The sequence below is a fragment of the Ostrinia furnacalis genome, unplaced genomic scaffold (assembly GCF_004193835.3).
Source record: "Ostrinia furnacalis isolate ACB-3 unplaced genomic scaffold, ASM419383v2 OfSCF4153, whole genome shotgun sequence".
Taxonomy (NCBI): domain Eukaryota; kingdom Metazoa; phylum Arthropoda; class Insecta; order Lepidoptera; family Crambidae; genus Ostrinia; species Ostrinia furnacalis.
Genome location: NW_021134392.1, coordinates 115,698 through 139,291, shown reverse-complemented (window position 1 = coordinate 139,291; position 23,594 = coordinate 115,698). Strand labels below are relative to the sequence as shown.

Genomic DNA, 23,594 nt, shown 5'->3' with positions numbered 1-23,594 from the left:
GTGCCAATCACCACCCCGGTGGCAAGCCCGAAGGGGGTAGATGGGAATAAAGGGTATTTTTTTAGAATACTCTTAAGTTATAGATCGTTTCATTCACGAAGACGTGCCCATCTTTTGCTAATGTTTGAGTGTTATCGGTACACGCTAAATTATTACCCATGAGACTCATGGCATGAGTGCACACACACTACAATAATGACGCTCGGATCAAATTCCCCGCGCTTCCCTCGACCAAAAATTGCTGGGGCGCGTTTTCGTGGACGAAACCATCTATACCCAGACAAAGTTCCGAATTAAGAGCCAGTGTAGGAGGTCGCATACATAGTACGCAGAAATGACAGCCGATGGGGCAGCAAGGTTCTGGAATGGAGGCCGCGTACCGGAAATCGCAGCATATGACGTCCACCCACAAGGTGGACCGATGACATCATAAAGGTAGCAGGGAAGCGCTGGACGCAGGCCGCTACCAATCGATCAACATGGAAATCATTGGGGGAAGTCTACGTTCAGCAGGGGACGTCCTATGGCTGAAATGATGATGATGATGATAGGAGGTCGGAGGGGCTTACCTTGTCCTTGGGCGTGGAGTGCTCGCCGGACTCGAGCGCGAACATCTTCATCTTCTCCTTGAAGGACAGCTGCTCCGGCACCGGCGCCGCGGGCGCGCGCGCCTGCTGCTCGGCCAGCCGCCGCGCGCGCGGATCTCTGTGATACAACGCGATACTGAGTATTGGAGTTGTAAAAGAATTTTGACACTATGCTTGTTTGACGTATCATTTTACTTTGAACATTTAAAAAAAAAATATTAGCAATTTGTATTGCCCAAATTACTAATAGTCCCGTTTAGCGCGTTCCTCGGATCTCGAGTCGGCCACTCTCGATCATATTATCTTTTATTTATTCTTATTTATAAAAGCGAAAGGTCACTGACTGATTGACTCATCACGAAATTTCAGAAACTATAAGTGCCTTAGAACACTGATGCTCACTAAGAACGGATTTTACGAAACTCGGGGTAAAACGGGATCCACGCGTACGAAGTCGCGGGCGGCCGTTAGTTTATGATATAAATAAGAGGTTCTGTAAATAAAGTCCACTTTTCACATTAATTTAAAGATTTGAATGACAAAAAACTACCTATCTAAAAAAATCTCCATAAAGCTTCGTAATAAGTTGTAGTAGTGCAACAAAACAACCTTTTCGGACTCTAATTCGAATGCATGGTAGTTAAGATTCAGCCTCACACGCGATCAGCCGGCGGGCAGCGATTGCGATCAGACTAAAGGTTTAATCAGGACCAATGCATTTAAGTCTGATCTCCATCCGGCTGATCGCGTTGGTTTGGCCGAACCTTTAAATCATTTGCATGCAAAATCATCATGCATTGATCGCCATCGCTGCACGCCGGCTGATCGTGTGTAATCGCGTTGGTTTGACTGAACCTTTGCGGTTACGCATTACCAGCTCGGTGAAGGTCGTTCTATAGTGGAGTCCTATACGATTTGATTTCTCTAGATAGTTTCTAAATTGGTATTCGGATCAGATGTAATGCGAATCTGCTCTAAAGGCTTACACAGACCAAACGCGGGTCAGAAGCAGTGCGGGTCAGTTGCAGCGCGGCTGCGGCACACTGAAGACAGCGCAGTTTCAAAGCAGTTACAACGCGGGCGGTTGTCAAGAATTTCAATATTCGAAAACCGTGAAACGCTCTGCTACCGCCCTGCGTCCGGTGTGTCATGCTAATATGGCCGCCATAGTAATACAACAGCGCGGGCCCGCGTTGGCGCCGCTTCTTTCCCGCACCCGCGCCGCCTCGTTTGCTGTTTGGCAGTTGCAGTGCGGCGCGGTTGGAGCGCGGGCCCGCGTTCAAATGGCAATGCCAGATTTTGTATGGAAGGTGGCGTCTTTTTTTTTTTCTTGCGCTGATACTGCTCCACACTGATGTCTGGAGCCTTTAATGGATGGTATTGTTTGTTTACACATACAATGTCACTATTTTGTTGCAATTTCTTACAAAATTGCGCGCAAAAAGCAAATCTAGTACGTAAAATCATCAAACTTCTAATGCTCGTAACTTAGTTCAGACTGAGTTTAGGAGGTATATAGGTACATGTCATAGTAAGTTTGGTTTATTACACTATTTTGTAATCAAAAAACAAGGTTTGGTCGATGGCCGCGCGAAAAAAAAAGACGCCAATTTCCGGCATTGTCTTTTGGTGTGACACGCTTCAAATAGTTTCTTGTATTATGACTTGCGCGGGCCCGCATTCAAACTGCGCTGCTACTGCCCCGCGTTTGGTCTGTGGAAGCCTTAAAAGTATAAGCGATCAAGCCTCACCTGTAGACCTCCTGCGCGCCGATGACGCCGGGCGTGTGGGCGGCGGGCGCGGGCGCGGCGGGCGACACGCCGCCTGCCAGCATGCTCTCCGCCTCCTCGATGAAACGCTGTGGAATGTGGATACGTGTTTTGTTTATTAATTTGAACCACAAACAGATTCACAATGTATTCTTACAAGCTAGTTTGATAGGTAGTGCTTATTATGAATCCGAAATCGCTAGTCACAATAGACATGTTGACACCACCAATCAATTAACGTACTTTTTAAAACTGTCAAAACGAAACTCTCCCATAGATTTTGTATGGCACCACAAGCAAGTGACGTCACTATTTTGTCAACTCAATCAAACTACTTTTTGTAATTTACAGGTAATTTAAAATTAATTAAGTTTTTAAGACCAGAATTAAGGGTCTTTTTAAAAAAGTTGTGGTTTCGAATTATTGGGGTATGGTGTCAAACTGTCTATTTTAAATTACATGTTTAACGGGGTGGAGCCTGTGTAGGTATCCAACGCATACTATAGTACTACTCGTACTAATACCATTATACAATGCAAAAGTTAGTGATGATGTCACTGTAATAGATGAGCAGCAACTACACACTATATTGATTTTGAGAAACTTGCATGAATAGACTTGTAACAATTAATATTATTGTACAAGTTGCGCAGCGAGATTTGAGGCTAAGGATTTGATCAACAAGTCATCATCATGTCAATATTTTTCTGCGCAATGTATCTGTATGTATACGCTCGTGACTAGTAGTAAAGCAATTACTGTGTCACTTACATTCGTTTTATTTACAAAGAGCAAAGTGGCTGTTTAATGTGTAGATATTACCAGGCCTGTTCATTTCCGCGAGTTTACATCGAAAACAAAACACGCACGATAGCCCACCTACAGGATACTATTCGACAAGGCCTCACACACGAGCGAACATTGACTCACGCACGCGTGTTCTTGTGTATGATGGAAGAAAATAAAGAAAATGGTGTACTAAATACTCTGCAGTATTTAACAGCCTAAATAATAATAAAAACACAGAATGTAATTTTTTAAGTTGCCTCAAGATACTGAGAGGTAAATATGTATAGTCTTTTTCACGTAAGATGATCCGTATGACGTTTCGAGTTTGAAAGTTATAGAGATGTCACATAACTAAACCATAGCGATTTATCTATCGATTTTTTTCTAAGAGTTAGTAAAACCTACTTTTAGAGAAATATTTTGTAATAGGTGGTATTTAACAAAAAACATGTTTTTTTAATTACAAATATTATTGTAACAATTTTTATTGATAATATTCAAATTCCATGGACTTCGTGTTCAAAAAAACAATTCCTAAAAAGTACTGATTCTATTTCTTTAAATTAAAAACTTTTAATTTATTTTCTATGCGTTTATTAAAGTCAACAAACGAAAAATATAGTTCATTTTTGTGATTTTTTAATAACTAAGTATTCACTGCAATCGATTAATGAACCGCGGAAATAATCGATTTTGTTATACAACAAATACCCCAGCACTAAATCTATTCCGAATGTTCGAAAAATTTTATAAAATCTTTAAGTGCAGTTCTCTTTCTTTTCAAAAATAAAGGAATGTTTTTTTCGAGTAAAATTTTCTATCTACAGTATTAAAAGTACTTTCCCTCCAGGTGGCATAACAAAATCCCACCCCGTATAATATCATTACTTACGTCGGGATCCTCCCTAATCTGTGAATGCGGCGTTTGCGGCGGGTCGAGCGGCGGCGGCGAGGTGGAGGGCGGCGCGGGCGCGGGCGGCGGGGACGCGGGCGCGGGCCGCTCGTGGAACGACACGCGCTTGTCGCGGCCCGCGCTCACTGGCGACCTACGGAAACAAAATTCAATTACGTATTTAGAAATCACTCACATTGTTTAGGAGGTAGACTGCGTTTTATTTATTCAAAAAAAAATCAAAATCAAAAGTATTTATTCAGTTTAGACCACAAGTGGCACTTATGAACGTCAAAATTATCATAAAAAATAATAAAAAAGAAAAGTTAACCCTTATGGGGCACTTTACATGTCTCCTTATCTTTTGGGCCCTACCAGCGCTTCGAGACAAACATATGGCAAGTGCTGAGAAGAAACGACGGAACAAACTCAGTCACCACTAATTGCCGGGAAATATCTAACGCTAAGAATAACCAAATTCGAGTACATCAAATATGTGCAGACTGAACTGACCACGCATCCTTGTCATCAATATAGTCTCGAACCTTGTAGTACCCTTTGGACATAAGGGTATTTTTTATATGTATCTTAAATTTGTTTATTGGTAATTCGACAAGGTTGTGTGGTATTTTGTTAAATATGGTAATACATTTCCCCAAGAATGAATTACCAATTTTATTACAATGTTATGTGCAAAGCACACTCCGCGCTATTTTGCTTTTTACATAATATTATTAAGTATCATGATTAGATCAATTAGTGTCCACTGAAGAAAGATAATATTTTTTATTCAACCAGTGGTAAATGAAGGACCTAACGCCTTAACGCTAAACGACATGAGTTTTATTTTCAAAAACTAAAAAATTGGTGGGAAACTTGATTCCATTAGGCCCAGAACAGACGGTGAAACGCAACTGCAACGAAACTGCAACTTTCTGATGATTCTTATGAATGAAACTGAAAGTTTCAAACTGGTCGCGTCATGTGTGGTCTCTCAACGGACGCTATGGCAGAAACTAAGATGTAACTGAAACCTTAGAGTTAAATTGAAAAGTTGTTAAATGAATTTATTTGGAAAAAAAAGCTATAAAGATAGAAATAAGAATTGAATACCAATAAAAAAAACTATCAGCCTTACTTATAAAAATCAACTAATCAACGTCTAAGCAACTAATTAACTAATGACTCGTTAACTTCTTAATCAGTAATTAAATATTTCTCACTTATAAACACTGCTTAAGCGTCACTTAACTAATCAACTGTTAATTAGAGATTTTCTTTTTTAAATCCACCTGAACCGAACTTCAGACCAGTTCTAATGCCAAAATGCCGAAAGCCAATGCTAAAATTAAGAATAATAAACGTCAAAGTTATGTCAAATGAAACGCTGTCTGTCAGTCAACTGTCAAGTCTACAACAACAAACAAAAGTACTGTAGCGACTATGTCCCACATACGCCATATTAAAATTATGTACCAATTATAATAATATACACTAGATAATTGTAATACTTCTTGTACAAACTTAAGATGTAAATGCTTTGTTAGTTTTTAGCGCAATTTTAAGGCATGGTAATTTTAGTTTCTCACGCACATGCACCCTTAGGAAGCCTTTAGGATTTTATTGTCGGAATGTTTAACTCAAGTCTTTTTAGTGTTTCGGGTTTCGCCGACGTAACATGTTGTGTATTATTAGTCCATTGAATTATTTTAACTGTGTAGGTATTAAGAAACACCAACCGTTGTAATGTCTATCTATTGTTTTCACTTTGTATTATGTTTGCGCCAACCTTTGCCATGTGTTTCATGCTATTTTTTGTGTGTATCTTCGCGCAGCGCAGCAACACAGCGCGTTGCATGGCACGTCACGCATCAGCTGTTAACTTTTTGATCCGCCATTTTGGTAATTAGGGCTTTAAACAAGGGTCCGACGCTGTTTAACTTGACAGTTATTTAAGCAGTCACTAAGACGTTGGTTAACACTAATTATCGTTTTTAAGTTAAGATATTATTTAATAGACCGTTAAACTGTGTCTTAATTTTAATAAACGTTTATAAGTAAGGCTGTATATGTTTAATTTTATAAAAATAATCTAAAGCCCGATCCGTGAGCACGAAGAATTTTGTCCAATGACCCCTAGCTACCCATCCTTATCGCTCGCGCGTAATTATGTTGCTATCGCGCTCGCACACTCACTGCGGGTGCCAGTCGCACAGTCGCGACAGCAATATAATTACGCGCGAGCGATAAGGATGGGTAGCTAGGGGTCATTGGACAAAATTCTTCGTGCTCACGGACCAGACTATACAAGATTCATTTGAAAAGAAAAAACTGAAATGGAACAAAACGATTGACAAAAATAACATGTTAAAATTGAATTAAAAACTATACTGACTGTGGCTGCGGCGGCAGCGGGTCGGCATGCTGCCTGGTGCGGCCCGCCATGACGGCGAAGGACGAGCCGCGGGCCGGCGGCGCGGGCGGCGCGGCGCCCGGCGACTGCGGGCCGGCGGCGGCCGCGGCGGGCACGATGTGAAGCGCCGACATACTCGCAGACATCTCGGTAGCGCGACGCTCTTCTGATGACGGCTGCGGCGGTTGGACATGCTGTAGTGATACAATCAATGTAAATACTTTTTACTTTAAGGTCTATGAAATAAAGGACTTCTTGACATTCAAATATGTATAAATGTAATTTTTGACATAGCTGACATAATTAATTTATTGGACATTTTATTATTGTAAAACTGTACTGTACTGTTGAAAATTGATATAATTATAATGACATTGTTTCTTTTTTATGTATTAATATTCAAACTTGCATGCTTCTTGATGTAGCAAAACATGTGGACTTATTTTATAGCTGTAACAACTGTATACCATGTTTTATGCAAATAAACAATTATTCTATTCTATTCTATGGTTCTGAACTGACTTTGATGTGTATCAAACTAAAGTCATGGTGAAAAAGAGTATACATTATATCAATGAGGGTTTTCGCGATTGAAAAATCCGCCAGATGGCGGGACGTGGATGTAGGGTCTGACTGCTGCGCGATTGGTGGATTTTGACATATCTGTCAATGTCATGTCAAAAATAACCAATCATGCAGCATTTGGACCTCGCTTCTACGTATTGCCATCTGGCGGATTTTTCAATCGCGAAAACCCTCATTAAAACATTTTCATATAAGTTTTCATAAAAGGATGAGTTTACAGTTGACAATACACTGATAGGTGTAGATATACAGTAATGCAAGATTTCTCTGGAAATATCTAGAGTAGATGTCGTGCCTTGGAAAGCTTAGGTTTGTGTATGGAAACACAGGACAAGGATTTACAAATAAAATATTATAGTGCAAAGGTTTAAAAAATACCCACTTATATGCGTAAAACTAGATCTAATTTTTGCTGTAGACAATAACAGAAATGGTCCTCAGGTCAAGGGAAAAAAAGTTGCCACTTAAGGAACTGCGCAATCTCCACATCATGCGAAATGTGGCACAGAACACACCGAAGTTTTTATTTTCCAAGCCATAGAGACCAAGACTATCATTGGGTCGCTGTGCCATCTTAGTAATTTTTAAAGAAAGTTACTTACCGCTTCCGTGGCATATCCATTTGACATATCAGTACGATTGGTCTTGAGTATTGATTTAGGCGGATGAGGGTGAACTCTCGGCTCGGGCGATGCCGCCTGAGGGGGCGCCGGCGACGGCTGGTGATGTTGGGGGGGCTGATGATGTTGTGGAGGTGGCTGATGATGTGGCTGGGGTGGCTGATGATGCTGTGGAGGGGGCTGGTGATGCTGTGAAGGGGGCTGATGGTGCTGATGCATTTGTTGAGGTGGCTGATGTAGTTGGTGGGACTGGGGCGGCTGGTGATGTAAAGGCGGAGAGAATGGCGGTTGAGGCCGGGCGGTAGGCTCAGGTGAGTCGCGGTCGTCGTCGGCGACGCCTTCTGTGTTGGCGTCCTCCTGTTATGTAAAAAAACGGAATTTATAGCTCGGGATTTAGATAGATAGACGTGTGTGCCTTAATTTGAAACTTTAAAAGACTATTGAATAATATGCTATATTATGGAAAATTGTTAAAACTTTACAAAGTTACTTTAACTTTTACAACGATCCGATAATTTGAAATAATTTGCTACAGTCCAGTTATGTGTGCATGGTTATCCAATAAATTCTAAACTATCGCTTACCTGGTCCTGCTGCGTGGCGCGGCGCTCGAAGTCTCGCTCGAGCTGCAACGCGCGAAGTTGTTGGTTCTGTACACTCGTGCGCGCCGCACCCAGAGACAGTAGCTGCGCGATTGTTGCGTCCCTGCGGATATACAGATTGTTTTATTTACATACTTTATAATGATAATATATGAGTGCACCTGCAATAAGATTAAAGTTAGGGATTTCGCCACTTAGTTATATCAGGCATACGGAAACTGCTCAAGTTAGATGGCGTTGTACGCTGTTGATTCGCGGTGGTAGTTATTGTTGACATAAAAACAAATGGTAGGCATAGCAATTTGTGTTTTACTATATAAAAAAAAGTAATTAGTAATTGTGCATAAAGGTTGTACAATAATGAAGATATTATTTTGATTTTGGCAGTTTGCTGCCAATTTGAGATTCGAGAAAGTTATTTCAATAAGCTACTTGACTTATTTATTCCTTACACAAGAATATTATTTAACTTGGCTTTCGTGACATTTTAAAGAGAACTGCGCGTCTTCTGGCAAGTTTGTATCAAGGCTCTCCATCTTGCTAGAGGGCGAGTGAGTAATTAGTTTTTGACCAATTGGACCGTAAATGACGGTCAGTCATATTAAAACACTTTAGTAATTTTCAACACTAGGCGACCGACGTCCGTTCGTTATTGCGGCACATTGCACACACCCCCGACTTTTGGATCTCGAGCGCTTCCCGAGATTTGACGTTCGTAGGAAAGCTCGGTTTCGTCTGTTTATATGAAGTTAAAATACTGTATGATAGTATTACCGTGGCTCCATCTTGCTATAGGGCGAATGATTGAAGTGGTTATTATCAGGGATGTTATGGATACGTAGTTTCGGTTATGGATACGGTTACGGATATAGGAATAATATTATACCGGTTTCGGATATTTTTTTATTTCAGATATCCGAAAGTTTCGGTTACGGTTACGGATGTCTGTGCTTTAGAATGCAATTTGCAATAGTTGTCTCACACGGTTCATTCATGGCCGCACACTTTACATCGAATAAAAAGTAATAAAAAAGAATTGATACTAGATGGCATTATAAAGGTAAATCAGGCTGTTATGCCTTTACTTAAAATTCTATACAAAAAACAATTTAAACTGCCTACATTCGAAACTATCCGAAACTTTTGTCTCCGAATCGATTACGGTTACGGTTTCGGATATTTTTTATTTCGGATATCCGAAAGTTTCGGTTACGGTTTATTATTATTGGTTTTTGGGCCTTTATTTGCGCCAACTCGACCAGGTTTGATCTATTGTGGCAGCCCTTGTCTTTAGAGTTCACTGCTTAGTCCCGTTGAGTCTATAAATTTTCAGATTCTTTGGAGAGTGATATCTGCTATCTCATCCGGGTGCATGATGTGTCGCCCGAGATGGATACTTCTTTTGCTCATAAGCGGGAAGCATGAGCAAAGAACATGCATGGCCGTTTCTTCTTCTGTATGGCAGAATCGGTTACGGTTACGGATATCCATAACATCCCTGGTTATTATTATGAAGCTCACCTCCTCGCCCTGTTGGCGGCGCGGCGCGCCTCGGCCTGGCGCTCGCGCTCCTCGCGCTGCCACGGGTTGTGCGCGGGCTGAGCGCGCGCGCCGCCGCCGCCGCCCGCCGGGTACACCGACACCGCCGGCGGCTCCAGCGCGCTCGCCACGTAGCGCTCTACACGACAAATCAAATATCACGAATTATTTTCAAGTCATTTAGGGATCTTTCAAATAAAACGTTTTGAGCCCGACTTTAGTCGACTGCACACCGAAAATTCGTTGCTAAAGCCGTAGAATTTTGTCCAATGAGCTACCCATCCTTATCGCTCGCGCGTAATTGCCGAAAACGAGCGCCCGCAGTGAATGTGCGAGCGCGACAGCAACATAATGAGGGCTATCGTTTTTATACTTAACAGTTGGCACCACTGGCGATTGACAGGACCTTACTCTACAGTGGCGCCATCTTGATGAGTGCAAATGCGATAGTCCTCCTACCACTTTAGCGCTCACAAGTTGGCGCCACTGTCTTCGCTACTAGCAAGTGACAGGACCTTACTCTACAGTGGCGCCAACTGGTGAGCGCTAAAACGATAGCCCTCATTACGCGCGAGCGATAAGGATGGGTAGCTTGGGGTCATTGGACTAAATTCTATGTGCTCGCAGACCAGACTATAGAAATGACAATAATTTACTGACGGCTAGGGTCTTTGGTACGGGGTCTTTCAAACGAAGGACTGACGTTTTCATCTTATTTGAAAAAGACCTTGGTTAGTCTCTACTGCAGGAACATGACCCTGTCCAATTTACCGGAAACAATTATTGTAGCATTTGACATCGAGAAAGCCCGATGTTTCATATTTCTCCCATATACGCCTTTTACAACACCCACAAGAAGACGAAGTTCATTCTGTATCTCATCATTCCGTTCAATCATTAAATATTTAGAGCATTTTTCCCGAGTTTAAGTTAACAAAATATTTACAAATGATATCGTGCTCATGAACTAAAATAATAAATAAACTGTACAAAAAAATCTCTTACCATCTTCTGGTTGGACAGTGCCGGTAGTTTGATTCTGCTGCATTTGTTGAAATTGTTCATCCAAATCGTTGTCTGATCTTCGAACGTTCTGCTAAAGAAAATAACAAGTTTTTAAATATGAACTTTTATGTTACTTTGAAATAAAATAACCAGTTCCACTTACTTGCGGTTTAGGAGCGACAGGCGGTTGCGACCTTTGCGGCGATGGAGGACCAGGCGGGTGCCAGTCGTATCTATCAAATCAGATCAGAAATATGAAAATTAATATAACATTCATTCGGTTCTTGGAAGACATTACTTCGACTTTTGTCACACAGTTGATCATCTTTTTCCACTTTCCGGTTCTACATAAAATATCAAATGTTCCAAATCCGATATTGATGTAGATTGCTACCACATTGACGCAATGTAATATTGCCGTAAAATTAAATGTTAATGTGGTGAAAATGGCGTATTACCTCGAAGGCTTGGCGTTCTGGTGTGGGTGCGGCGGCGGCGACTGCGGCTGCTGCGGCGCGCCTTGTAAGAGCTGCTGCTGGCTGCCCATCTGCTGGAAACAAACAATGTTATATGTGACGTCACTCATGTAAATGACAATCTTACTGCTAGTGATATTGGTTTTGACATTATGTCTATAGTCCGGTCGCCGAGTACGTAGAATTTTGTCCAATGACCCCAAGCGTTCGCACACTCACTGCTGCCGCCCGTCGCACAGTCGCGACAGCAATATAATTACGCGCGAGCGATAAGGATAGGTAGCTTGGAGTCATTGGACGAAATTCTTCGTGCTCGGCGACCAGACTTTAGTACCAAGCGTGCAAATCACTCGTTGACCGATGCTGATACGTCAAGGGGGAAAGTCGGAACTAATAACCCAGTATTGATAGTAGCGCCCTCCTCTCAATGTCATAGCTGGGACGGTTCAGTGTTGGACAACTATAAATACGACAGCATATTGTTACAGATAGCACTAGCTTTCGACACAATGATCTATTTTTATAATATTTGTGAAAATATTAAGACTTTTAAGCAATCAGAGCGAAGGTTAAGGCGCTTAAAGAACAGTAAGGTTGCGTTTCCACCAGAGATGTGCGAGGATGCGTAGCGAGGGATGTGTTTGAAAAGAACCAATAGTATCGCTTCATTTACCGAGGAGAAGCAGCCTAATGCCCTTTTTCACCATCAAACCCTAATTTTTAAGTGACCCCTATGGTAACACATAACAGGCATTTTGTTTTTATAGGGTCACTTAAAAATTAGGGATTGATGATGAAAACGGGCATAAAAATAAGAGCATATTTTTTTACATAAGTAAAAACGACGTAGACCGACGATCTGGTAAAGGTCGCGGGAAGAGCCTGGATGCGGGCAGCGCAGGACCGTTCATTGTGGAAAACCTTGGGGGAGGCCTTTGTCCAGCAGTGGACGTCATTTGGCTGAAAAAAGAAAAGTAAAAACATCTACCTGTTGATGGTTATGCTGGTTCATAGGATGTTGGTGACCAGGGTGCTGATTCTGGCCAAGATGCTGGTTCTGGGCGAGGTGTTGATGTGGGGCGGGCGAGTGCTGCAGCTGGCCAGGCTTGAGCGGCAACTGCGCCTGCATCCGCCTAGAAACTTCTTCCGACATCTCTGCTAGCTTCGCCGCGCGTACTGTCATTGTGTTTGGCACCTGGCCAAAGCAAGGTATTGTTTTGTATTAGATAAGAAATGGAAGTGAACCATGAAAATACACTAGGAAAACAATTAGGCTAAGAACTCATGGCGCGATTTTCACCCGCGCCCGCGGCGGTTGCGGGCCCGCAGCTTCTGTAGAATGCAGATACTTATGTAAAAACTAATGCACAAACTCACGACGCGGTTTTCGCCCGCAGCGGGCGCGGTTGTAATCGGGTCCCGCTCGGCGGTTTACGCCCGCGCGAAAACCGCCCGATCGACGGGCGACCATTCTGTACCATTAACTTAGCACGCGGAGTTCTTAGAATGACCGCTCCCGTGAGTTTTGAAATAAAACCGCAATTCCACAACCGCCGCAGGCGCGGGTGGAAATCGCGCCGTGAGTTCTTAACCTTAATGTTCCTTAACTGCTAGGGAAAGAGTTTAACATACCTGTTGGTGCAACGGTGACTCCGGAGCTTGCTCCGCGGCGGCGGCCGAGAAGTGCGCCGACTGGGGACGTTTGCTGCCCGTTGAACTACGCAGCGATGACCACCTATTAAATAAACGAAGTAAAGTTAGGAAAAGGATCAAAATATATTTTTAGCTGATTTCAATGTCAATCAAGCGTCAAAACTTTTTCGATACTCAATCGTTTATGGCTTTATTACATTAGCGTATTCACATTAGCGTATTCACATTAGGTATACACAATGTTGCCACAATGTTTGCCGTGAGGGTACGGGACTTATCCCACCACACTTTCCCACCACTGCAATTCTTGTATAGAATCTCAATGCAGATCCATGGACTCTAGCTTACAGCTTGATCTCCAATGAAGCCCCCAACCAGTGAAAGTAAGTCGAGTAGTTCTTGGGGATAGCTAACTGTCTTGGAATCAACAACGAATTTAAAATCAGAAGAATATAGGAGGAGTTCCGAAATATAATATCGACATCCCTCCGTTGCAAGGTGGGAGAAAATTACTGTAAAAATGGGTGTGATAAGTGAGTGATGTATTTTACCTGTCTTGTAGCGTGTGGTGGTGGGACGCGTGCACAGTGGATAAGTTCTGGTAGAAGCCACCGTCGTGCGGCGCCGATAAGTTGTGGCTGCTGCGCGACTTGTTGGCCCACGCGTTGGGCGACCCAGGGCCCGACGTTTGCGATGGGTTCAACGTTGCACTGCAATGCAAATTGTACTTTGTTATTATTTATTTTATCATCTTATTATATTAGCTGTATGCACATGATATAAATTATTTTACTGTGTGTGTGTGCTGCTGTGATACTAAACATCGGTGTAAGTTCAGACGAATGAATGAAGTGTGTCTCCAAAGCTTGATTTAGCTTTTTTCTGAGATTGCGGTAGGCAGAGTGTTTATTTTAACTTTGTTATAGTGTTACACTATTATTTAACCTACTTTTTCGGTAGGTTGAGTGTACCTGTGTTGTTGATTGTTCTCTCACCTTTGCAGCTGTGCTTTTGGTAGGAGGAGGAATAAAATTGTGATTTTACATGTATCACATTTTTTGTAAGTAAATTATGTTCTATTTTTTCACCAGTTGGAAGATGGAGTATTTTGTTACCTGTACCATAGGCACATAGTGTTTCAATACCTGTGTTATAGGTATGCGAAGTGTTATCTTACCTGTGCTGCAGGTATAGACGACGGCACGTCAAAGGATCAAACACTAGGATTCAGTCCAGGGATTGGGATACAGCTATTATAGGAGCGAATTTGCAATAAAAAGAAGAACGGTCATCTGTGACCCAGGCCCGACAGAAACGAGATATACCTCAGTTTTTTTGTCATGTCTTAATTAGTTAAATTATATATTTTTTATATTCGAAATCTATGTAGGTATAACAGTAAAATATTACCCTTTGTTTTTGTTCAGGCGTTATACAAAAACTAATACAAAATGCCTATTTATCACCAAAATTGGTAAATGTATGTACCTAAATGTCTATTACAGCTGCCATGGAATGTATCTAGGTGACCTGGAGATACAGCCGGATTATACAGGGTGGAAACGAGAAGTTACAAAATCCAAAAATTCAATGGTACCAGCTTCCATAATCTGTAACCTATTATTGGTACCATTTGAAAGAGCTCGTGAAGCACTTTCAGAATCAGTAACTAGTTTTTCGATATCTCGTATAGTTTAGAAATAATCGAGTGAGATCACTTATCGTTCCATGTGTATAACCACCCTGTATAATCCGGCTGTATCTCCAGGTCACCTAGATACATTCCATAGCAGCTGTAATAGACATTTAGATACATATATTTACCAATTTTGTTGATAAATAGGCATTTTGTATTAGTTTTTGTATAACGCCTGAACAAAAACAATGGGTAATATTTTGGTGTTATACATAGATTTCGAATATAAATAATATATAATTTAACTAATTAAGCCATGACAAAAACACTGAGGTATGTCTCGTTTCTGTCGGGTCTGGTTTTTTTTTGTATGGGGCGTGACCGTTCTTCTTTATTTGTCAGATATCGTCATAAATTATAGCCTATATGTTAATCTGGGTTATATAAACAATAATACTGTAGAGTTACAATAAAATCCATTCAGTAGTTTTTGCGTGAAAGAGTAACAAACATCCAGACATCCACACAAACCTTCACATTTATAATATTAGTGGGATATTAGTAGGATTATCAGAGTAAGTTGTTGCCTCAAATTTCGTTGAGCGACATATACATGAGTGTACTTCTCACCTGTGCTGCAGGTAGGCGGGGTGCGCGTGCGGCGGCTGGGCGGCGTGGTGCAGCGCAGGCGTGCTCTTGCTGGGCTTCACGGGCTCGGCCGCCAGCCGCGACGGTAAGTCCCGCTCCGATAAACGCCGCGCGCCGCCTACGCCCGGCGCGCTGCCTGCTCCTATACGATGGATAGGTTAGACTGGGTTTTGTTGTGGTTAAATATCTCAGGTACACTACTCGCGAATTCGGTTGAAGTTTGTTGAAAGTAGACACGCACTTTACTTCGCTTCGAGAAACGTCGCTTACGCCGTTATTCACAAACATTACTATGAGACAAAAGAAAATTTCAACGGGTTCATCCAGTGTCTAAGTAGCTCAGTTGGAAGAGCAGTCGCCCGGCAAGCGGAAGGTCGTGGGTTCAATTCCCGCCTTAGGCAGTTCAATTTTTCAATTTATTTATAATTTTCAAATTAGTTTGAGATGCGACTCCAAACGCTAAAAATTTAATAACTACATTACTATGAGGTCACACAGTGCGCACAGGGTGACACATGAACCAATCGCAGAGCTCTATTTAACGCTGTGCGTTCGATTTGCTGTCTTCAATTAAGCAAGCATCGTTTGTGAATACGGGCGTTAGCCTCGTCCGACTGTTGTCGGTATTGCGCCCGAGTCAAAGGCCCGAAGTGTTTTAGATTTAACGAAGTCTGGCTACACTACTCGGTTATTTTCGTTAAGTACCGAAGCGAGTGATGTATGTGAGGTATAAAACATACAAAATAATATTACATACTAACTTATTGTGCTAACATAAAACAATAAATAACTAATTACTACTAATATTACAAAAGCTTAAAATTAAATACTTAAGCTACGTTCTCAATTTTTTTTATGATTGTGCGACTTTTTTTAATGAAGCCCTCGCAGAAACCTTACAGTGTGTTACAGAGTTTCCCACAGCAATGAGAACGACTACGATAACCTAAAATAATACAGAGAAAGAAAAATAAAGAAGGATCTAAAACTATAAACAAAAAGAAATAGAAATAATAATTTGACTAATTTTCTTTATTAAAATAAATAATTATACAGGAAATAAAAATAGCCCCACTTGCACCTTAGTTTGTTATTGTCCAATTTCGTAAGGATTTGGGAAAAGTTTTAGGGCACAAGTGGAACTCTAACAAAATGACTAGAAAAGGCGTGACACATTCGCAAATAAAGTAACGAACTTTAGAAAAATACTGTAACTGTGCTGATAAAAAATAAAACGACGTCATGCCCGTAAATAAAAAGTGTGAGTGCGGTTGAACATACACAGATAACATCGCAAGTGCGGAACTATATCCAGAGTAAATACAAATGAGTAGGTCATCTTCATAGAAACGCACCGAGCGCGGTTTGTATGTAAGCGCGCCAATACGTATGCGGCGCGCACGCACACACTGACAAAATTCAGCGCACCTCACCGCTAATCCACGCTAAATTTAGTTAGAGTGTGCGTGCGCGCCGCATACGTATTGGCGCGCTCACATACAAACCGCGCTCGGGCGTTTCTATGAAGATGACCTACTCATTTGTATTTACTCTGCTATAACACACCTATATCATGCGTGGTGTGGGGTCTTACGCGAGGGGGGCGGGGGGCGCAGCGCCGGGCAGCTGTGGTGCAAGCTGCAGCCGACAAACGCGCTGCGGCCGCGAGCACTGCTGCTGATATTCGGACAGCTCTGCACCACCGTCGAGTACGACTCCCGCCGCGATTCTACCTTCGACACGTCGAGGAGAGACACCGACCCTTTTTCCGTCGTCCCCACCACTCTCGGCAATCGATTCTCCGAGCTGTCGCTCCGAACAGACTCTTTACTTGTTTTCACTTGTTCCGAGTTCACGCTAGACTGATTCGACTTCAGTTTGATGTTCTCGAGAGTTATCACCCGCGGCTTCTTGTCAATAATCTCGTTGAAAACGAAGCCAGTGCCCTCGGCGTGTTCTTCCGATGGCAAATTAGGCAGTTCGAACTCATTACCCTGAGCCAATGTGTCCTCGCTTCCTCGCGAGCCATACCTCGACCAGTCTTCTAGTTGGATAAGAATGCTCTTCACTTCATCGTCCGACATTTTCTCCCCTCTAGTGTCTGTGGTATCGGTTTTATTGGATTCATAGTGGATATCAGCTAAACTAGCACTACTTTGTATGTTATCTATAACTTTAAACGACTTTTCGATGCGACCGCTTAAGTTTGGACTAGATTGGCAGTTTCGTTTGTAATTCATGACGCTGTAGCTTAAATTAATATCGTTAAAGTGCTTCGTTAGAGCTTTGACTTTACCGAACGACGGCCTGTACTCGTCCGGCGATTTCCAGGATTTTCTATCGACGCAGTCGAGTATCTGTTTGGCACCAGTCTCGAGTGGCGTCTGCGCCGGGCTTTTGACTGGCGGAACATTCGACGTGTCACCGCAGGACTCGGACGTGGAGTAAGTGGACGGACCGTCGGTGTCTTCCGATTTGCTCGAAAACGACTTCGACATATTAAACAGAGCCCTTCTCAGTCTACAATGAATATTATTAAATTCCCTAGCTTCTCTTTTTACATCTAAGCTTAATTCTATTTTTCTCGGCGCGGGCGTCGGTATCGGTTTCTCTTCCAATGGAGAGGAGGGCGTTTGGCAAACGGCATCGGCGGTCTCCTTTTTCACCTCGTCGGGTTGGTCCAAGGACAGCGAAGGGAGTATTCGGCGAATTTTGGGCGTGGCGACTTCGGGAGGAGCGCCGTCGTTTTCGAAGATGACCGGTTCGGAGTTGGGTTCGTCAATGAAGGGGATCGGCTGCGTCTCCGGCTGCGGCGTGCGGCAGCAGTCGCAGGCGCTGACGCACTCGTCGACGCCGGTGCATCGCCCGCGGTAGTACTCGTGGTCCTTTGGGCGAGCGTTGAAGAGGTCTAGGGTGAGCTTCGTGTCGATGGGCCTCATCTGTGGGGGGAGGCAGATGGGTTCTCCACTCTCGCTGGACTGGTCGCAGGCGCAGGGCCGAGGAGGGGGCGGTGGCGGGGCGGGGACGGGCGGTGGTTCGTGGCTGTCGTACGTGGTGGTGTCGCTGCCGATGTTTTGCTCGTCGAAGTCCTCACACGTGAACGTGAACACTGGTATAGATCGCGGCGGACCCTCGCATTTGAGCTCGAGGGGGCAGCCGGGGGTGTCCGGTGATAAATCTTCTTGGAGCTGTTCAGTTTCCCTATCTAGGGTGATGATGAGGCGGGGTATGGAGCCGTGGTAGTGCGGGTAGCAGGGCTCGCTCTCGTCGGAGCTGGTCTCGCTGGACTCGTCGCGTAGGTGGCAGCGGTCGCCGCATGGCCGCCGGCCGTAGCCTGCAACGTCGACTGCGTTGTATTATTCCACTCCTAATACTTATTCAAATTCACAATAGCCATCAGATAAAAAGCAGAATAATAAAGCGAAATAAATTCAAACCGAAAATAAAATACTAACCATAACTGCAAATAAAACGAGGTAATTTTCTCGATCGTAGAACAAAAAAAAAACATAATTGCGGGGAGTAATTGTTTCGGCAGCAACAACACAAACAAAAGCTTGAAATTGTTGGAATGTAATTGACGTTGCACAAGACTCGAAGTCGTTAATAATGAAGTTGAACAGTTGCCGAGATAGTGTTTACAGAAAATTAAGCTAAGCCCTCCTAGCCTCTGTTTGGAGCTTTATTTTGAAATAAACCAATTTCGTAAAATGACAGTTAATTTTGAATTTCATTCAATAAGTATCGTTTATTACCGCCCATCAATTAGCCTACTCAATCCCATTCTTATCACCGATCATTCAACTGAAGCGTATTCTGACGCGCAAATATAATTGACACTAATGCCTTGATCACACGTACCGAGCAAACGGGCGAGACAGTGCTCTCGGCCGAGTACTCGGTGTGTATGAACATTACGCCGAGTGCTCGGCCGAGCGCTCGAGTATGTGACTCGCTCACCCAACTGTCTCGACCGAGTAAAAATTTTACTGTCTCGCCCGTTTATAATGCTTAATTCAATACAACATACATCTGTTTCCGCAATTTATTACACCGATCTTGTCGCGACAAGGAAAAATTTCCGTGCTTTTAAGCGATTTTGTGAAAAATATTATTGGCAGGTAGTTGCTAATTGCTCATAAGATAGGCCCCCTCAATTTAATTTATTGTCCGTGGTGCATAATCTTTTCTTAAAGGTTTTAAACCTTTGTTTGTCACCTGTCATCCGCTTTGCAATGGAGGGAAGTCGAACCTTAATTTCGAACTCCTCCTATGTTCTTCTGATTAATTTCGTTGCGGGTCCAATGACAGTTTAACTTTCCCCCGGGACAAACTTGACCTTCATTGGTTGGGTTTTTGTGACGGTCAAGCTGTAGATCCTGGCTACACAGGAGTTGCAGTGGTGGGAACGAGAGGTGGGAATAGTCCCGATGTCTCGCCCGTTTACTCGGTACGTGTGATCAAGGTTTATCGAGTGTTGTGCAAGCGCCGCGTAGGGCTGGGACACGTATTACGGGGCGACAACATCGAGTGTCGATATATCGTGCCTGCGGTGGCGAGCTCGGTGCGCGGCGAGGCGGGCCGCAGCAGCGCGGGGTGCGTGTTGGTGAACGTGCCCGAGTTGCGCCGCAGCCGGTGCTCGTACTGCACCTCCTCTGAGCGCACACCGATTAGCCGACAATTATTATTTATTGTCTGTTCTTTGATTATGTACTTAATTTAACTATAATATTTGCTGTCACTTAAAAGGTACATATCACGTGTTCATGAAACAGACGACTGATTTTAGATATATATAAGCATCCTGAAATATTAATCATCATAATATTCGCTTGGCATCGATAAAGAAGTATTATGTCTTATACAGACAACAGCACTATAAGTTAACCACATAGGCATCTTCTTAAGTTGTGATAAAGTACGGCCAACTAGCAGCGATACAAAAGGTCGATTGGACTGTCGAACTGACAATCTATTCTTTCTCTTCCCATCTTATGTATTTGTCGTAATGTCTCGTTCTCCCGCCAAAATATGTCAAAGTCAAACCCTTAGGCTGGGTTGCACCATCTTACTTTAACTTTGACAAACGTCAAAAATCTGTCAAATTCCATACAAAAAGCACCGGTTATCGTCATAGTTACCGTTAAAGATAGGTGGTGCAACCCACCCCTACTATTCCAAATGACCATGACATTGGGTTTGTTTACATTTGGTATCGCTTCTCGTTGGCCGTACTTTAGATGTTTCTTTACAACATACACGTCCGATGTGCGGTTGTCTATATTAGAACGAGGGGTCACATTACACGGGATTGTAGCGTCGCGGCGTCACAGCACTCACAGCAACGATGAAAGGTGTTGACGAGAATTCTTTTACAAGTAAAACACCGCAACGAAATGCTCGTCGCGCCGCTGCCGAAATATACTAAACAGATGTCCCTTTTAGTGCGCGTATCGTATGCTCGAATTTTTTGATACTCAATAAGGCAGGTTTTAGAATCGCGCTGACCGCTCGCTGATCGTCGGCGCTGACATATCAATATGTATGTATTGAGGGCTTTCGCGAATGAAAAATCCGCCAGATGGCGGGACGTGGATGTAGGGTCTGACTGCTGCGTGATTGGTGGATTTTAATATATCTGTCAATGTCATGTCAAAAATAAATATTTTTTTTTTTTATCCACAACGAGGAAGCTCTTAGCCTGAATCTCACCTGATGGTAAGTGATGATCAGGCCGAAGGTCGAAGCGAGCTTCACTCGGAATCCTCAACCACGGAGGAACTGGCTATCTTACCTCTAACTGCCGGAACACAACAATGCTCTTAACTTTGTTGTTATGGCGACAGACTTAGGTAAGATGGTGGTAGCTAGCCAGGCGGACTTAGAACAAGCCCTACCACCAACCAAACCGAACAGAAAAATCTGCCCCCACTGGGAATCGAACCCGGGACCTCTGTGTCTGAAGCAGGTGGTCTTACCACTAGACCACAGAGGCGGTTAATAGGACTCTTTTATAATGCGAACTGCTAGGGACTGGAATTCGTTGCCTGCTGCTGTCTTTCCCGAAAACTATAATCCGGGCCTCTTCAAGGCGAGAGTGAATAGGCACTTACAGGGCAGATATGTACCATCCTAGACTGCATCCCACTTAACATCAGGTGCGATTGTGGTCAAATACTTGCCTTGTTATGCATAAAAAAAAAAAACTACCAATCATGCAGCATTTGGACCTCGCGTCTACGTATTGCCATCTGACGGATTTTTCAATCGCAAAAACCCTCATTGAAGGGATTCCTGAGGGACGCTGATCGCTCGGCGCCGACGCTTCATACATTTCGGCTGTCAGCGCTGACGGTCAGCGTGATTCTAAAACCAGCCTAAGATTTGTTTCTACGGTTGACCCTATCGCGGCGGCACCTACCTTGCTTGTTGTAGGCGGGCTGGTGGAGCAGCGTGGCGAGCCCGTGTAGCACGGCGCCCTGCTTGGCCACCTCCAACGTCACCACCGGGCCCGTACGCATCAGGTATTCCGCCGCCTAAGGAAGAATAATTTATTTGAGACTAGCTGACCCGGCGAACTTTGTTCCGCCTTAATGGCAATAAATAACGGGATAAAAAGTATCCTATGTCCTTCTCCTGGCTCTAAACTACCTCCCTGACAATTTTCAGCTAAATCGGTTCAGCCGTTCTTGAGTTATAAGTGGAGTAACTAACACGACTTTCTTTTATAATATAGAAGATAGATTGTGCCATAATAGACAAAGACAATAGGTTTGTAAATAGCCACAAAACAGCATCGTTCGTTTGTTTCAACCAAATGACGCCTACAGCTGGATAAAAGCTACAACGACCGATGCGATGCTCACGTACAGGTGTTTCCCGCGACCTTCACTAATGAGGGCTATCGTTTTTATACTTAACAGTTGGCACCCCTGGCGATTGACAGGACCTTACTCTACAGTGGCGCCATCTTGATGAGTGCAAATGCGATAGTCCTCCTACCACTTTAGCGCTCGTTGGCGCCACTGTCTTCGCTACTAGCAAGTGACAGGACCTTACTCTACAGTGGCGCTAACTGGTGAGCGCTAAAACGATAGCCCTCATTGTCTGCTTACAGGTCAGTTAACTAAAGCTGGCACGATTAACACATTTACACATTGCGATTGTGTAGTGTCTGTGAATAAGCGCGCGGCGCACCCATTTTACTAGAAACTAACTCATCATTTATTTTTAAACATACTGTATAGTGAAATTGCGTAAGTGTGAGTACTGTGAACGTGCTTAGTTAACTGACCTGTACCCTGTTGAGAGCATATCTTCGGACATGTCAGCACCGTTCCATAACACGTTTATGGACGAAGTTTTTTATTAGATCTTCGAAATGTCAAACTTTAATTTGCATTTTAACTCGCTTAAAACAATATCTTATAGGACCTTGCTTGCTAGTACAGTCTTGTGGAGAGCTATGGCGCAATTTTTTTTTGTTAATTGATCGCTTACCTTCTCCTGGGTAATGCCGACAAGCGACTGCCCGTCGACCGACAGCAGTTGGTCTCCGGCCGCGAGTCTTCCGTCCGCCGCCGCCGCGCCGCCTGCCACCACTGATTTTATGTAGATGCCCAACTTGTTCTGACCGTAACCCTGCGGAATAAGGTTGAAAATTGAGACGATTTTGCCCGACTGAGCCTAGCGTCCAAAACTTTTCACTCGCTATCCAACTGTTTTTGAAACAATAACAACCTAAATAACATATTGCTTAATTGTACAGGGCGACTTCTAATAAGTAATATCCAAGGAATACTTGACACTGCGGCATTTTTATGTCTATGCCAACAGACTATATTTTTATTGCCAAATAGCTCTTATTACAACTGCATAAGATTCTGCAGTATTTAGCTTGACTTGATGTCATACACACAACATTAACAACAAATGATTTTTTTATGAAAGACAAGGCAGACATTTGACCGCAATCGCACCTGGTGTTAAGTGAGATGCAGTCTAGGATGGTACATAATAATATCTACATTTACGTAATGAAACATAACAAACCTTAGCAGCGACTATACTGAGTCCCATCCCAGCGGAGTTTTTATTCAGCTGTATAATATGCACCCTCGGGTCGGGCCTCGGTCTCGCGGGCGCGTGGCCTCCCATATACACGGTCCACACGCCAATCGCGTGCGGTTGGTGCGCCAGGCGACATAACCCTCCTCTTTGCAGTGGGGCAACGAACTCGGCGAGTCCAGGAGGCACACCGCGGACCACTTCTGCGCTGAATCCGTCACCCGGTATGAGGAGGCCCGTGCCTAGCCATACGCTTTCTTCTAAGCGGATCTAAAAAAGAAACACATTTTAAGTTCGAAAGTTATAGATCGTT

At 43.3% G+C, this 23,594-nt stretch overlaps 1 protein-coding gene across 9 annotated transcripts in view; it reads right to left on the bottom strand.

Moving 5' to 3' along the window:
- cno (adherens junction formation factor afadin) overlaps window positions 1-23,594 on the bottom strand; it is a 90,600-nt gene that overhangs the window by 3,826 nt on the left and 63,180 nt on the right. For 6 of the 9 annotated variants that reach the window (XM_028313110.1, XM_028313106.1, XM_028313112.1 and 3 more), the window contains 17 exons: window positions 23,267-23,551; window positions 22,715-22,855; window positions 21,636-21,750; window positions 15,197-15,356; window positions 13,482-13,640; window positions 12,910-13,012; window positions 12,266-12,472; window positions 11,260-11,351; window positions 10,965-11,034; window positions 10,802-10,892; window positions 9,779-9,935; window positions 8,240-8,360; window positions 7,638-8,012; window positions 6,433-6,644; window positions 4,038-4,191; window positions 2,339-2,445; window positions 570-705 (listed from right to left, as the gene is read on the bottom strand). In XM_028313110.1, the coding sequence (XP_028168911.1) occupies window positions 570-705; window positions 2,339-2,445; window positions 4,038-4,191; window positions 6,433-6,644; window positions 7,638-8,012; window positions 8,240-8,360; window positions 9,779-9,935; window positions 10,802-10,892; window positions 10,965-11,034; window positions 11,260-11,351; window positions 12,266-12,472; window positions 12,910-13,012; window positions 13,482-13,640; window positions 15,197-15,356; window positions 21,636-21,750; window positions 22,715-22,855; window positions 23,267-23,551 (2,685 nt within the window). The remainder of the gene's footprint in view (window positions 1-569; window positions 706-2,338; window positions 2,446-4,037; window positions 4,192-6,432; window positions 6,645-7,637; window positions 8,013-8,239; window positions 8,361-9,778; window positions 9,936-10,801; window positions 10,893-10,964; window positions 11,035-11,259; window positions 11,352-12,265; window positions 12,473-12,909; window positions 13,013-13,481; window positions 13,641-15,196; window positions 15,357-21,635; window positions 21,751-22,714; window positions 22,856-23,266; window positions 23,552-23,594) is intronic. The other 3 variants (XM_028313107.1, XM_028313114.1, XM_028313108.1) reach the window with 2 other exon arrangements.